Below are 13,335 nucleotides of genomic sequence, written 5' to 3' on the forward strand. Positions count from 1 at the left end.
GCCACGATATCTGCTAATATAAATTTTATACCCTTGCTTAATGGGACTAATTTCAAGGAATGGAAAAGGAACTTACTTATAGTGCTTGGTTGTATGGACATAAACCTTGCACTAAGGGAAGAACAACTTGCAGCTCTCACTGCAATAAGCACCACTGATGCTTAAAGGGATTTTGAGAGGTGGGATTGTTCAAACCGCATGAGTCTAATGATCATGAAGCACAACATTTCAGAAGCCTTTAGGGGCACAAAATCTGAAGAGATTACTCAGGCCAAGTGTTTCCTTGGCGAAATTGAGAAACGTTTTGCCAAAAATGATAAGGTTAAGATGACATCACTTCTGACTTCTTTGATGCCTATGAAGTATAAGGGTCAAGGAAACATGGAGCACATTATGGAGATGTTCCATGTTGCTTCAAGACTTAAGACACTTAAAATCGAGCTTTCTAAGGAATTGTTTGTTCTTATAGTTTTGGTATCGCTTCTTGCACAGTTTAACCAATTTAATATTAGTTACAATTGTCAAAAGGAGAAATGGACTCTAAATGAGCTCATTTCTCATTCTGTGCAAGAGGAAGAAAGGTTGAAGCATGATAAGTCTGAAAGCACTCATTTGGCCAAAGCCTCTAAAGACAAGGGCAAGAAAAGAAAATATTAGAATCAAGCTGCTAAGGGTCCAGCTCAAAAGAAATAACAAGAGGTTAAAGAGAGTTGTTTCTTTTGTAACAAGTATGGACACATGAAGAAAAAATGTGCCAAATATCATGTTTGGCGTGCAAAGAAAGGTATAATTCTTTCTTTGGTCTATTCTGAGGTCAATTTAGCTTAGTACCTAGAAACAATTGGTGGATAGATTATTGTGCTACTACTCACATAAGTGTTTCTATGCAGGGTTGTCTAAGCTACCGTAAGTCAAGTGATGGTGAAAGACACATCTTTGTGTGTGATGAAAAATCGGTAGAAGTGAAAGCAATTGGGCATTTTAGGTTGTTTTTAGGAACTGGTTTTTATTTGGATTTAAAAGACACTTTTGTTGTATTGGCTTTTACACGGAATTTAGTTTATGTTTCTTTGTTGGAAAAATTTGGATATTGTTGTTCATTTAGAAACAATCAGTTTAGTTTGCCTTTAAATTTGAATGTTGTTGGAACTAGTTCTTTAAATACTTATGACAATCTTTATTTGCTAGAAACACTTGCATCCTATAATGAAACCTTGAATGTGGAATCACTTCATATTAAACGCAAATTAAATAAGAAAAATTTGGCATCATTATGGCATAAGCGCTTAAGTCATATCTCAAATGGTATAGTTAAGCATCTTATGTTTGATGGTATTTTAGAGTCCCTTTGACTTCACAGGCTTCGATTTCTGTGTCAATTGCATCAATGGAAAACAAGCCAAAGCCAAGAGATTGGGTGCCAATAGATCTTTAGATGTCTTAAAATTAATTCATACCAATATTTGTGGGTCATTGTAACAGTCTGTTTTTAGTGGTATCAGAAAAAGTGGTTTCGGGATCACAAATCTGAGAGATTAATCAATTATTATTTAATTCATATGAGTCATAATTTTTTTATAATTGAACACATAGTTAAGTATAAGTGGTTTGTCCTTAAAGTCAAATGGTTTCGAAAAATGAGGTATTGAGACTTCATTTCTTTAAACCGAGTTTGTAAATATTTTATTAAATATCTACAGTATTTATATTGAAATGTGAAGGTTCGGTTCACGAATTTTAGTGTTTGGATGGTTAATTAAAGAAAAGAACTAAATAGTAAAAGATGTAAAACTAAATCACTATTATTTTTATTAACCAAAATGTTTAATTAATTAATGTTTAAGGTTTTAATTAGCAAATAAACCATTTCTTTTTAAAGTGGACGGTTAGTGAGCATTTTTATCATAAATTATATGTTATTTTAAAGGTTATAATAGTATTAAGAAAAGAAAAACATGAAGAAAATAGGAGTCATCTTCTCAATTTCATATTTCCACCAGAAATCACCACAGTTAACTTTATAAATTTTTGGCCAAGTGGAAGCTTTTGCATAACTGATTTCTTTACCCTTTTTAGTAAAATTTATGTTTTTAAGATAGTTGTAACTTAATCCAGCTAATCTAGAGACTATTTTGTAAAACTGTTAAAGATTTTGGAACTTTTCATAGTGAATTCTAGGTATTCTTGTGATTAAATGATGAATTTGTGAACTTGGTTGTTGTTGGGGCGATTTTGTAAAGGAATTTTTATGATTTTTAAATTTAGGGACTAATATGAAAATAAGTAAAAATTAGCACGTAAATTTAGAAAAATTTCATGTTTTTGAAAACTGATTTGTGATGATATTTAATTTGGTTTGCATATATTGGGATTAATTGTGAAGTTTTAAATAGTTTTGATTTCAATGACTAAATTAAACACGATTAGTAAAAGTTTAGGAAAATTAATAAAATGAAATTTATTGGTCATATGCATATAAATGAAATTGATAGTGCATTTGAAATTGGTGAAGTGAATTTAAGCATTATATAGATCAAGAATTGAATTGTACGGAGGATAATTAGGAAAAGGAAAAATTGTAGATTAGTCCTACAAGTCTACTCGATAGCTAAATATACTAGGTAAGTTCATTGTATAGATCTATATATATACACTTATAACTTGTGCTATTTTGATTTGATTTAATTTTATTTAAGGTTAGTTTTGATAATGAAATTGAAATTATAAATTATTTGTAATTAAGTACAAATGAGAAAGTTAATATTTGGTAGTTGTTGAACATTTGGGAAGTATGATTTCTATGATTTTTAAATGAAGTTAGTTATTTGGCAAAATGTGTACAAATGTATTTATGGAAGTGTCTTTGAATTATTAAATGGGGTAAACTCTATTTGCACTTCGGTGCCTCTGTTAGCATTCCAATACTCTCTGGTGTGATATGGTTATCCGAGTATCTGAACCATATGACTATAGTTCATCGGGCTATGAAAATTTGTATTTAATCTTTTAATGATTTGATGTTACCGCTATTTATCTATTAGAAGGTTTGTATTAAAGTATAATCATGCAAGAATGTTCACTTTGTATTGATGTGATGAAATGTATATATATATATATCTATGAATTATTTTGATTAAACCATTGATGAGCATGAAATATGTGATGAACTATTTCTGTACTAATTCTATGCGTTCTCGTAAATGATTGACATCTTTAATTAATCTAAGTTATTTTAGTTTTCACATGTTTAATTGAGGTAAGTTGATTTGAATATTAGCTATGAACGTACTAAGCTTCTTAAGCTTACTCTATTTGTTCTTGTTTTCTGTAATTAACGTTTTTGCAGAACTGGTCAGATGGATCAACTTCAAAGCTCACACTATCAAGCTTCTATTTTGGTAGTTTTTGATTTGTTATTTTGGTTTTTTGGCATCTATACAGGGTTTTGAAGTTGATGCAGTTAAAGTTCTAGTTGGATTTGTAATGTGGTTAAAGTTGGTATATAATGTTAAATTTAATGTTTCATGATAAACTTGTGATGAATGTGGTGAAACTAATTTGTAATATCATATTGGTTCTATTTTGTGAGATGATGACTTGTGTAATTTGAATTGTAAACATGATTTTAGTATTTAGTATCTTGAAATGGTTACTTGTCATTTGATGTCTTTCTTGGTGATTTGTTGTTGAAATGGCTATTTTGTTTAGGTAACTTTTGGAACTTTGGTTGAGATATATTAGCATTAGAAAGTTTTGTATAAATGGTTGATTATGACATATGTTATTTGGAATTTATTTGATGATCGAATAAGGTTGATATGTTTGTTATGTGTTATTTTATATGGTTGTTTATATTGAAATGTAGTGCCAATGAGGGCATATTGGTTAGGCACGCATGTTGATTGTGATTTGGTATATTTTGGCATATTTTGACACATTTTGAATAGGTTTGAGTGTTGTTAATGCATGGCTTGGAACCTAAGAATTGGTATGTGGATTGGCTTGTGTTTAAAGGTGTTTTTGGGCACACACGACTTTTGAGACGGTCTACCACATGGTCGTGTGTCCCATACAATTGTATGACACGAATTTGTGGTATCTTTGATTTATGGTTCAGTTTTGTCCACACGATCACATTTTGTGACAAGGTCGTTTGTCCCACACAACTGTATAAACGACTATGTGCTCTTTTTGATTTATGGTTCAAGTTTGTCCACACGGTCACAGTTTGTTACACGGCCTAGGGACAAGACTGTATGACCTAGGTTTATACAACCTGACGACACAATCGTGTGACCCTGACTTACACGGGCACATTTGTTACACGGTTTGGCCACATGGGCTGAGCTCTGTCACTCGACCTTGTGACCCGTGTTTTTACTTTTTACTCAATTTTTTGTAAAAGTTTCATTTTAGTCCAGAATTGTTTCTGGTTTGTTTTAAATGTTCTGTAAGCTCCATATAGGTCTCATTTTAATTGAATAGCATGGAAATTATTGTAAATGAATTATTTGGTTATTTTTTATAAAATTGTGAATGATGTTAAAATTTTATAATTGTAATACCTTATAGCTTGGACCGGGCGATCAGACTGGGTATAGGGTGTTGCATTTAGCGGTATCAGAGTTACAGTTTAATCGATTCTAGGACTAACATAATGTGTATCGAGTCTAGAATATACATGCTACATATACATGTGATAATGCGATGCTTTTAATCCAATCTGACTCTGTTTTTCTTTTAGACACAACATGTCAGCTGGATCAAATTGTGCCGTAATGAATGAAGCCAAAAGTAATGTTCAAGCTTCCAGTCAGGGAATGACTCAAAGTATGTTAGTTCCGCAATTGTTCGATAATGAAATGAAAAATGTCTTTTAGGGTATGATGAATTAGTGGTTCAATAATTTTATGCGAGCTAACCCTACGACTCCGCAACCTCCACCCACGACTATTCCTCTTTTAACACCTCGTATCCTCAAAACCGCATACCTGTAATGGTTAATCGACCCCATGTTGATAAAATTCGTAAGTGTGGGGCTGAAGAATTTAAAGGTAAAGTTGATGACGATCCTACCAAAGCTGAATACTGGTTTGAGAATACACAGAGAGTCTTTGCAGAATTAATGTGTTCACCCGAAGACAATTTGAAATGTGTAATTTCGAAACTGAAATACAAAGCATACTCGTGGTGGTGTACATTGACAATTATGGTTCCGAATGATCAGATTAATTTGGATTTTTAGATGGAATTCAAAAAGAAATATGTTAGTCGTTTATACTTAGAGAAGAAAAAGAAATAGTTTCTTGAGTTGAAACAAGGAAATCGATCAGTAGCAGAGTATGAACGAGATTTTGTTTGTTTGAGTAAATATGCTCGAAATATTGTATCGACTGAAAAAGATATGTGTATTCGTTTTTAGGATGGGTTAATTGATGAAATCTGAATGTTGGTCGGAGCTTTGAAATTATGAGAATTTGTGGAATTGTCAGAGTGTGCACAGAAAATAGAAGGGATTTGTAAAGATAAAAGGCCGTGAAATATGAGATCTTGAGATTTTAGTAAAAGAGGGCAAGCTAAATCAATTCAGACTTTTCCAACGAAGAAATTTCGTAATGATGCTAGTCGATTCGCTTCTTCTTCAGGGTTCACTACTAGAGATAGACGAAGACCAAGCAATTTGAGATTTCTAAACTCACCAACTGCTAGTGTAGGCAGTGTTAGAAATGTGGAAAAACTAGTTTGGGAACATTGCGGTAAAAAACCATTTCAATGAATGTCGATTCAAAAAGGGAACTTGTTTCAAATGTGGTTCTATTGATCATTTCCTCAAGAACTATCCAAAGTGATTCAATGACTCTGGGAATCAAACTACTAAACCTGAGAATATTGCACAGAGAGGTAAGAAGTCGGGAAATAGTAAAGGCGTCACAATCGGATGAGGAAAAGTTAATGATAGGACCGATCGATTAGAGGCGAGAGCACCCGTTAGGGCCTATGCTATTAGAGCTCGAGAGGAAGCTTCTGCTTCTGATGTTATTGCAGATACATTCTCCCTTTTTTATATTGATGTATATGCATTGATTGACCCTAGGTCAACACATTATTATATATGCATTACATTAGTAAACAAAAATAATATATGCAATACATTAGTAAACAAAAAAGAATATATGCACTACATTAGTAAACAAAAAGAATATACCTATCGACTCAATTGATTACAATATCAGAGTCACAAATCTGTTGGGTCAGTGTGTTTTAATTAATCAAATTTGTAAAATGTGTCCACTAAAAAAAATCCGAGGTTACCACTCTCTTGCTGACTTGATGCTATTACTATTTGCTGATTTTGATCTCATTTTGGTATGGATTGGTGGACTGAAGATGATGCTATAGTGAACTATCAACAAAAACAAATCACTTTGAAATGTAAAAATAGTGAACTTCTCCATGTTGAGGCTTTTGGGACAGGTTATGTGATGAATATAATTTCAACATTATCGGCTCAAAAATTGATCAAAAAAGGGTGTGAAGCGTATCTCGCATATATTCTTGATTCTCGGCTATCTAAATAAAAGTAGACTAGGTATTAATAGTTAAAGAATTTGTTGATGTGTTTCCCAAAGAATTACCAGGGTTACCACCAATTCGAGAAGTCAAATTTGCTATAGAACTTGTGCCTGGGACAGCTCTGATTTCAATAGCTCCTTACAGAATGTCTCCTACTGAGTTAAAAGAGTTGAAAGTACAACTATAGGAATTGTTAGATCGTGATTTTATTCAACCAAGTGTGTCATCTTGGGGTGCACCGGTATTATTCGTGAAAAAGAAAGATGGATCGAGGAGATTATGCATAGACTACCGGCAGTTGAACTAAGTTACAGAAAAGAATAAATATTCGCTACCTTAATTCGATGACTTGTTTGATTAGTTAAAATGAGCTACCGTGTTTTCGAAGATTGGTTGGTGACCCAATTATTATCAGTTATGAGTTAAAGAACCAGACGTACCAAAAACTGCATTTAAAACTTGTTACGACCATTATGAGTTTTTAGTAATACCGTTTGGTTTGACTAAAGCCCATGCCACATTCATGGATTTAATGAATTGAGTGTTTCAACCATATTTAGATCGTTTTGTTGTGGTGTTTATAGATTATATTTTGATTTATTCATTGAACAAGTTAGATCACGTCGAATATTTGAGAATTCTATTGCAGACTTGGCTCATAAAACTTTATGAAAAAATTAGTAAATGTAAATTTGGCTTCAAGAAGTTGGATTCCTGGGTCATGTAGTCTTCATTGATGGCATTCGAGTAGACCCAAATGAAATATCAACAATTGTTGATTGGAAGGTTCCAAAGAATGTTTTTGAGGTATTTAGCTTTCTAGGCTTAGCCGGGTATTATCGGCGATTTGTTAAAAACTTTTCGATCATAGCATCTCCAATAACGAAGTTGTTGCAAAAAGATGTTATCTTCGTTTGGTCCGATAAATGTCAAAAAGGCTTTGAACAATTAAAGAATATGTTAACTGGGGCTCCAGTTCTAACTCAACCTGAGATTAGGAAAGAGTTTATCGTTTATAGGGATGCATCCCTTTGCGGTTTGGGTTATGTTTTGATGTAGATCGGGAAAGTAATTGCTTATGCCACGTGATAGTTGAAGCCTCATGAGAGAAATTATTCAACACATGATTTAGAGTTGGTCGCGGTTGTTTTTACTCTAAAGATTTGGCGACATTATTTATATAGTGAAAAATGTCATGTTTTTATTGATCATAAAAATCTAAAATATCTGATAACTCAAAAAGATTTGAACTTGTGACAACGTAGGTGACTTGAATTACTAAAAAATTATGATTTAGTGATTGACTACTATCCCAGGAAAACTAATATAGTAGCCGATGCTTTGATCCATAACTCTCTCTTTACTTTGAGGGCTATGAATGCAAGTTTGACGTTGGAACATGATGGTTCTATTTTGGCTGAGTTGGAAGTGAAGCCGGTATCCCTATTGCAAATTCAAGAACTTCAAAAAAAAAAGATCTGGAGTTGTTAGCGATGCGGGATCTAGTGAAAAATGGTTGACGACTAATTTTTGTATCGGAATTAATGATTTCTTATACTATCGTAATCGATTATGTGTACCAAGTGATGCTGGGTTGAAATGAGAATTGTTAAACAAAGTTCACAAGAGTTTTTACTCGATTCATCTTGGAAACAATAAAATGTATAACGATCTGAAACAAAGTTATTGGTGGCTGGGAATGAAAAGTGAAATATCCAGATGCTTGATATGCCACCAAGTTCAAGCCAAACATCAGGTTCCATTAGGTTTGTTACAACCTGGGATGATTCCCGAGTAGAAATGGGAGTGTGTCACTATGGACATTGTTTCATGGTTGTCGTTGACTCCGAGTAGGTAAAGCTTGAGCTTCTACCCACTTTGACATATAATCGACCGCTACTAGGATGTATTTATTACCAAATGAGCTAGGAAATGGGCCCATAAAATCAATGCCCCAAACATCAAATATTTCACATGAGAGCATAAAAGTTTGAGGCATTTCATCATGTTTAGAAATATTACCTGTGCTCTGGCATCTATCACAAGAAGTAAGATACCTGTTTGCGTCCTTAAACAGTATGGGCCAACAAAAACCTGATTTAAGTGTTTTATGTGTGATCCTAGTCCCACTGTAATGTCCTCCTGTTGGTCCTGAGTGGCAGTGTTCCAAAATTTTACTCGCTTCTGATTTCGTAACACACCTCTGAACTACTTGATCGGTACATACACGAAAAAGAAAAGGATCCTCCCAAAAATAATTTTTCACATCGGCAAAGAATCGCTTCTTTTGATGATGTGTCAACCCTTTTGGTAGGATGTTAGCAGCTAAGTAATTCGTAATATCCGCAGACCAAGGGACTTCAGAGTCGGTTATAACTAAGATTTGTTCCTTAGGAAACGAGTCATGTATCTCATTCTCATTAAGCTCATTGAGATGTGAATTCTCTAGCTTGGAAAGGTGATCTGCTGCAAGATTTTTAGCTCCCTTCTTATCTTGGATTTCTAAATCGAATTCTTACAATAATAAAATCCATCTTATAAGTAAAGGTTTTGCATTTGATTTAGTTAGGAGATAACGAAGAGCTGAATGGTCAGTATAAACAATAACTTTAGATAATATCAAATATGGTCTAAATTTATCGAATGCAAAAACCACAGCCAGTAATTCTTTTTCTGTAACGTCTTGCTAGCATAATAAATTGGTTGAAAATGCTTGTCTCTTCGCTGTCCAAGAACTGCACCTACTCCAAAATCACTTGCATCACACATTAGCTCAAAGGGTAAATTCCAATCAGGTGCAACCACAATCGGAGCATTAATTAATTGTTCTTTAAGAGTATTAAATGCTTCTAAACATTCCTGACTAAAATAGAAGGGCACATCTTTTTCTCGCAAATTCGTTAAAGGCTTAGCTATTTTAGAAAAATCTTTAATAAACCTTCTATAGAACCCAACATGTCCTAAAAAGCTTCGAATAACCTTAGCTGAACTAGGGGGAGGTAATTTTTCAATGGTTTCAATTTTCTCTCTATCAACCTCAATCCATTTACTAGAAATTTTATGGCCCAACACAATCCCTTCTCGAACCATAAATTGACATTTTTCCCAATTAAGCACAAGGTTCGTTTCCTCATATCTCATTAGAACTCGTTTTAAGTTTTAAGACAAAGATGGAAAGAATTACCGAATACTGAGAAGTCATCCATGAATACCTCCATAATGTCTTCTACAAGTTCATCAAAAATAGCCAACATGCAATGCTAAAAATTAGCAGAAGCATTACATAATCCAAAAGGCATTCTTCGATAAGAAAACGTACCATATGGACATGTAAATGTCATTTTTTCTTGGTCCTCGGGAGCTATCAGGATTTGAATGTAGCCAGAGAGTCCATCTAGGAAGCAATAATACATATGCCCAGATAATCTTTCCAACATTTGATCAATGAATGGCAAAGGAAAATGATCTTTTCTCGTGGCATCGTTCAACTTCCTATAGTCAATGCAAACTCTCCATCTCGTAACTGTTCTTGTTGGAAACAACTCATTCTTCTCGTTGGCTACAACAGTCACGCCTCCCTTCTTAGGAACAACCTGCACTGAACTCACCCAAGTATTGTCAGAAATAGGATAAATAACTCCAGCATCTAAAATTTTAATTACCTCAGCCTTAATGACTTCTTTCATGTTAGGATTTAGTCGTCTTTGAGCTTGTACGCATGGTTTGTATTCATCCTCCATTAAAATCTTATGGGTGCAAAAAGAAGGACTGATCCCTCTAATGTTAGAAATCTTCCAAGATATAGATCTTTTATGCTCCTTTAATACTTGCAATAACTCATTTTTCTCATTTGGCTACAAGTTTGAAGGAATAATCACTAGTAATGTAGAATTATTTCCAAGAAATGCATACTCTAGGTGATTTGGTAATTGATTCAGTTCCAATTTGGGAGGTTCTTCAGTAGAGGGTTTTAATTTTAATTTATCGTTTACCTCAATGCCCTCATAATTCTTCTGTCTTAGTGAAGACTCATTAGAATCTAAATCAATTTTTGTCGCACTTACCACAATAATATCATCGGCTACCTCCTCTCTTTGGACAAGACATAGTTCCAACGTGTTTTTATGAACAATTTCCTGTAATGAATCTTGAATAACATGGTCAATAGAGTCAATAAAATAACATGAATCATCTTATTCTCTAGAGAATCGCATGGCATCATATATTTTTAAAAATAATCTCTTCATCACCTACCCTAAGCACAAGTTTACCATCACCCACATCAATGATAGCCCTGGCAGTGGCTAAAAATGGACGACCTAAAATTAAAGGCACCTCAACATCCTCATCCATGTCAAGCACAACAAAATCAACAGGGAAAATGAATTTATCTACTTTTACGAGGACATCTTTAATAATACCCCTAGGATATTTAACAAATCTATCAGCTAATTGAATACTTATCCTAGTGGGTTTTGGTTCCCCAAGACCAAGCTGCTTGAACATTTTATAAGGCATCAAATTAATGCTAGCACCTAAATCAGCAAATGCTTTCTCAATATTTAAACTATCAATAAAATAGGGAATAGTAAAACTTCCTGGATCTTTCAACTTAGTTGGTAGTTTATTTTGAAGAATAGCTGAACATTCCTCGTTGAGTTCCACAGTGGATAGCTCTTCAAACTTCCTTTTATTTTTTAATAGCTCTTTCAAAAATGTTGCATATGTTGGCATCTGCGAAATAGCTTCAACAAAGGTAAGTTAATATGCAACTATTTAAAAAGTTCATAAAAATTACCAAATTGTGCATCTATGCGGTCTTTCTTAAACTTTGTTGGATATGGGATCGATGGTTTATATTCTTTAAGTACCTGTGTTTCACTCACTTCAGGTTGTACCCCTAATCTTTTTCCTTATCAGATTCCTATTGTAGCTTCTTTTCAGGTTCAGTCAACACTTTCCCATTTCTTAGTGTAACTGCTTTTACATGCTCTTTTGGGTTGGGTTCGATGTTACTAGATAAACTACCTTGCTGTCTTTTTGAAACCAATTTTAGCGAGCTGTCCAATTTGATTTTCGATCCCATGAATAGACACTTGTTGATTTTTTAAAGCTGTCTCGATGTTTTGAAAACGAGTCTCTGACACCGAAATAAATTTTGCTAGCATCTCTTCAAGGTTAGGTTTTTTCTCTTGCTGATAAGGTTATTCTTGAAAGCCTGGAGGGGGTTGTGATCTTTGGTTTTCTTGACCACCCCATAAGAAATTTGGGTGGTTCCTACATCCTGCATTATAATTATTACTATAAGGATTATTTTGAGGTCTAAAATTGTTACCCATATAATTTATTTGCTCATTCTCCATGCTAGGACCGAAGGGTAAATATTCTAAATTATTTATTCCACCTCCATTTGCGTCGCATTGCATCACCGAATGTACTTGCATAGAAACACATAAACCATTAATTTTTTTATTCAAAAGTTCTACCTGATTTGATAATATGGTGACCGCGTCTAGGTTAAAAACACCAGCTACTTTCGTCGGCTTTGTCCTCATGAATTGCCACTGATAATTATTCTGTGACATTTCCTCTCTAAACTCATAAGCCGCTTAAGGTGTTTTATTGTTCAGTGTAGCAACGACTGCTGCATCGATCAATTACCTAGTTGAGGGATTCAAACCATTATAGAAAGGTTTGAGCATGTAACCATAAAGGTAACCCATAGTGAGGGCACCGTCTAAATAAATCCTTATACCTCTCCCATGCATCACATAGGGTCTCTAAGTCAATCTGAACGAAAGAAGAGATATCATTCCTCAACTTGGCCATCTTAGCCGGTGGGAAATACTTGAGTAAAAATTTCTCTATCATTTGGTCCCATGTAGTGATAGAACCTTGTGGTAAGGAATTCAACCACTTTTTAGCTTTGTTCCTCAATGAGAAAGGGAACAACCGTAAGCGAATGGCATCATCAGAAACACCATTTATCTTGAAAGAAGCACAGACTTCCAGGAAATTAGCCAAATGAGAATTTGGATCTTCGTCTTGCGAACCATCGAACTGAACAAACTATTGGATCATCTAAATAGTGTTCGGCTTCAGTTCAAAGTTATTCATAGTAATGGTGGGTCTCACAATACTAGATTTAGACCCAGTTAGAGTGGGCTTGCCCTAATCGTACACAGTACGAGGGGTAGGATCTGGATTTGCATCAACTACAGGAGGTAGCTGATTATTTCGATTATCACCCATCTCCTCAATAATAACAACGTCCTCTTGCTCATCTACAATACTTTGTCGACTCTGCCTTGCTTTTTTACAATTTCTGTGAGCTGTACTTTCAATTTCACTATCAAAAAGTAATGGTCCCGACGGGTTTCTTCTAGTCATAAACTAAAGGAATCTGGCAGAAGCAAATAAAAGAAAAATTAGAAAACAAAAAATTAAACTAAAAAAATATGGTAAAAATAAATGGCTAAATTAATAAAAATCAAGTGTTCATAATATTTTAGTCCCCGACAACGGCGCCAAAAACTTGATGGTCACTAAACTAACTATAATTACGACAAAGGCAAGCGCACCTATCGAACAATAGTATAGCTATGGTGAGAAGGGAATATCGTATCCACGAGGACTAAAAGTAGTAGTAATTACTATTTTTCTATTATTTAGCAAATAAATTGATGGAATTATTTTAATCTAAATTTACTAATCTAAATTAACTAAGAATTGTCAGAGATTGAATTGGGAAAAATAAACGAA

At 34.0% G+C, this 13,335-nt stretch overlaps 1 protein-coding gene and 1 non-coding gene across 2 annotated transcripts; both read left to right on the top strand.

Moving 5' to 3' along the window:
- The first annotated feature begins 213 nt into the window (after nt 1-213).
- Nucleotides 214-657, top strand: LOC105767116 (uncharacterized). The gene has a single exon (XM_012586634.1). It carries the CDS (start codon nt 214-216, stop codon nt 655-657), a length of 444 nt encoding a protein of 147 aa, XP_012442088.1.
- Nucleotides 658-12,289: 11,632 nt separating this feature from the next.
- Nucleotides 12,290-12,396, top strand: LOC128041533 (small nucleolar RNA R71). Its single transcript, XR_008196542.1, has one exon. It is a non-coding gene; the product is annotated as a small nucleolar RNA R71 (small nucleolar RNA).
- Nucleotides 12,397-13,335: the final 939 nt, after the last annotated feature.

The sequence above is a fragment of the Gossypium raimondii genome, chromosome 5 (genome assembly GCF_025698545.1).
Source record: "Gossypium raimondii isolate GPD5lz chromosome 5, ASM2569854v1, whole genome shotgun sequence".
In the NCBI taxonomy this organism is placed as follows: domain Eukaryota; kingdom Viridiplantae; phylum Streptophyta; class Magnoliopsida; order Malvales; family Malvaceae; genus Gossypium; species Gossypium raimondii.

What these genes read in the sequence shown, in the direction of transcription:
- LOC105767116 (XM_012586634.1), top strand. Translation starts at nt 214, where the DNA reads ATGAAGCACAACATTTCAGAAGCCTTTAGGGGCACAAAATCTGAAGAG.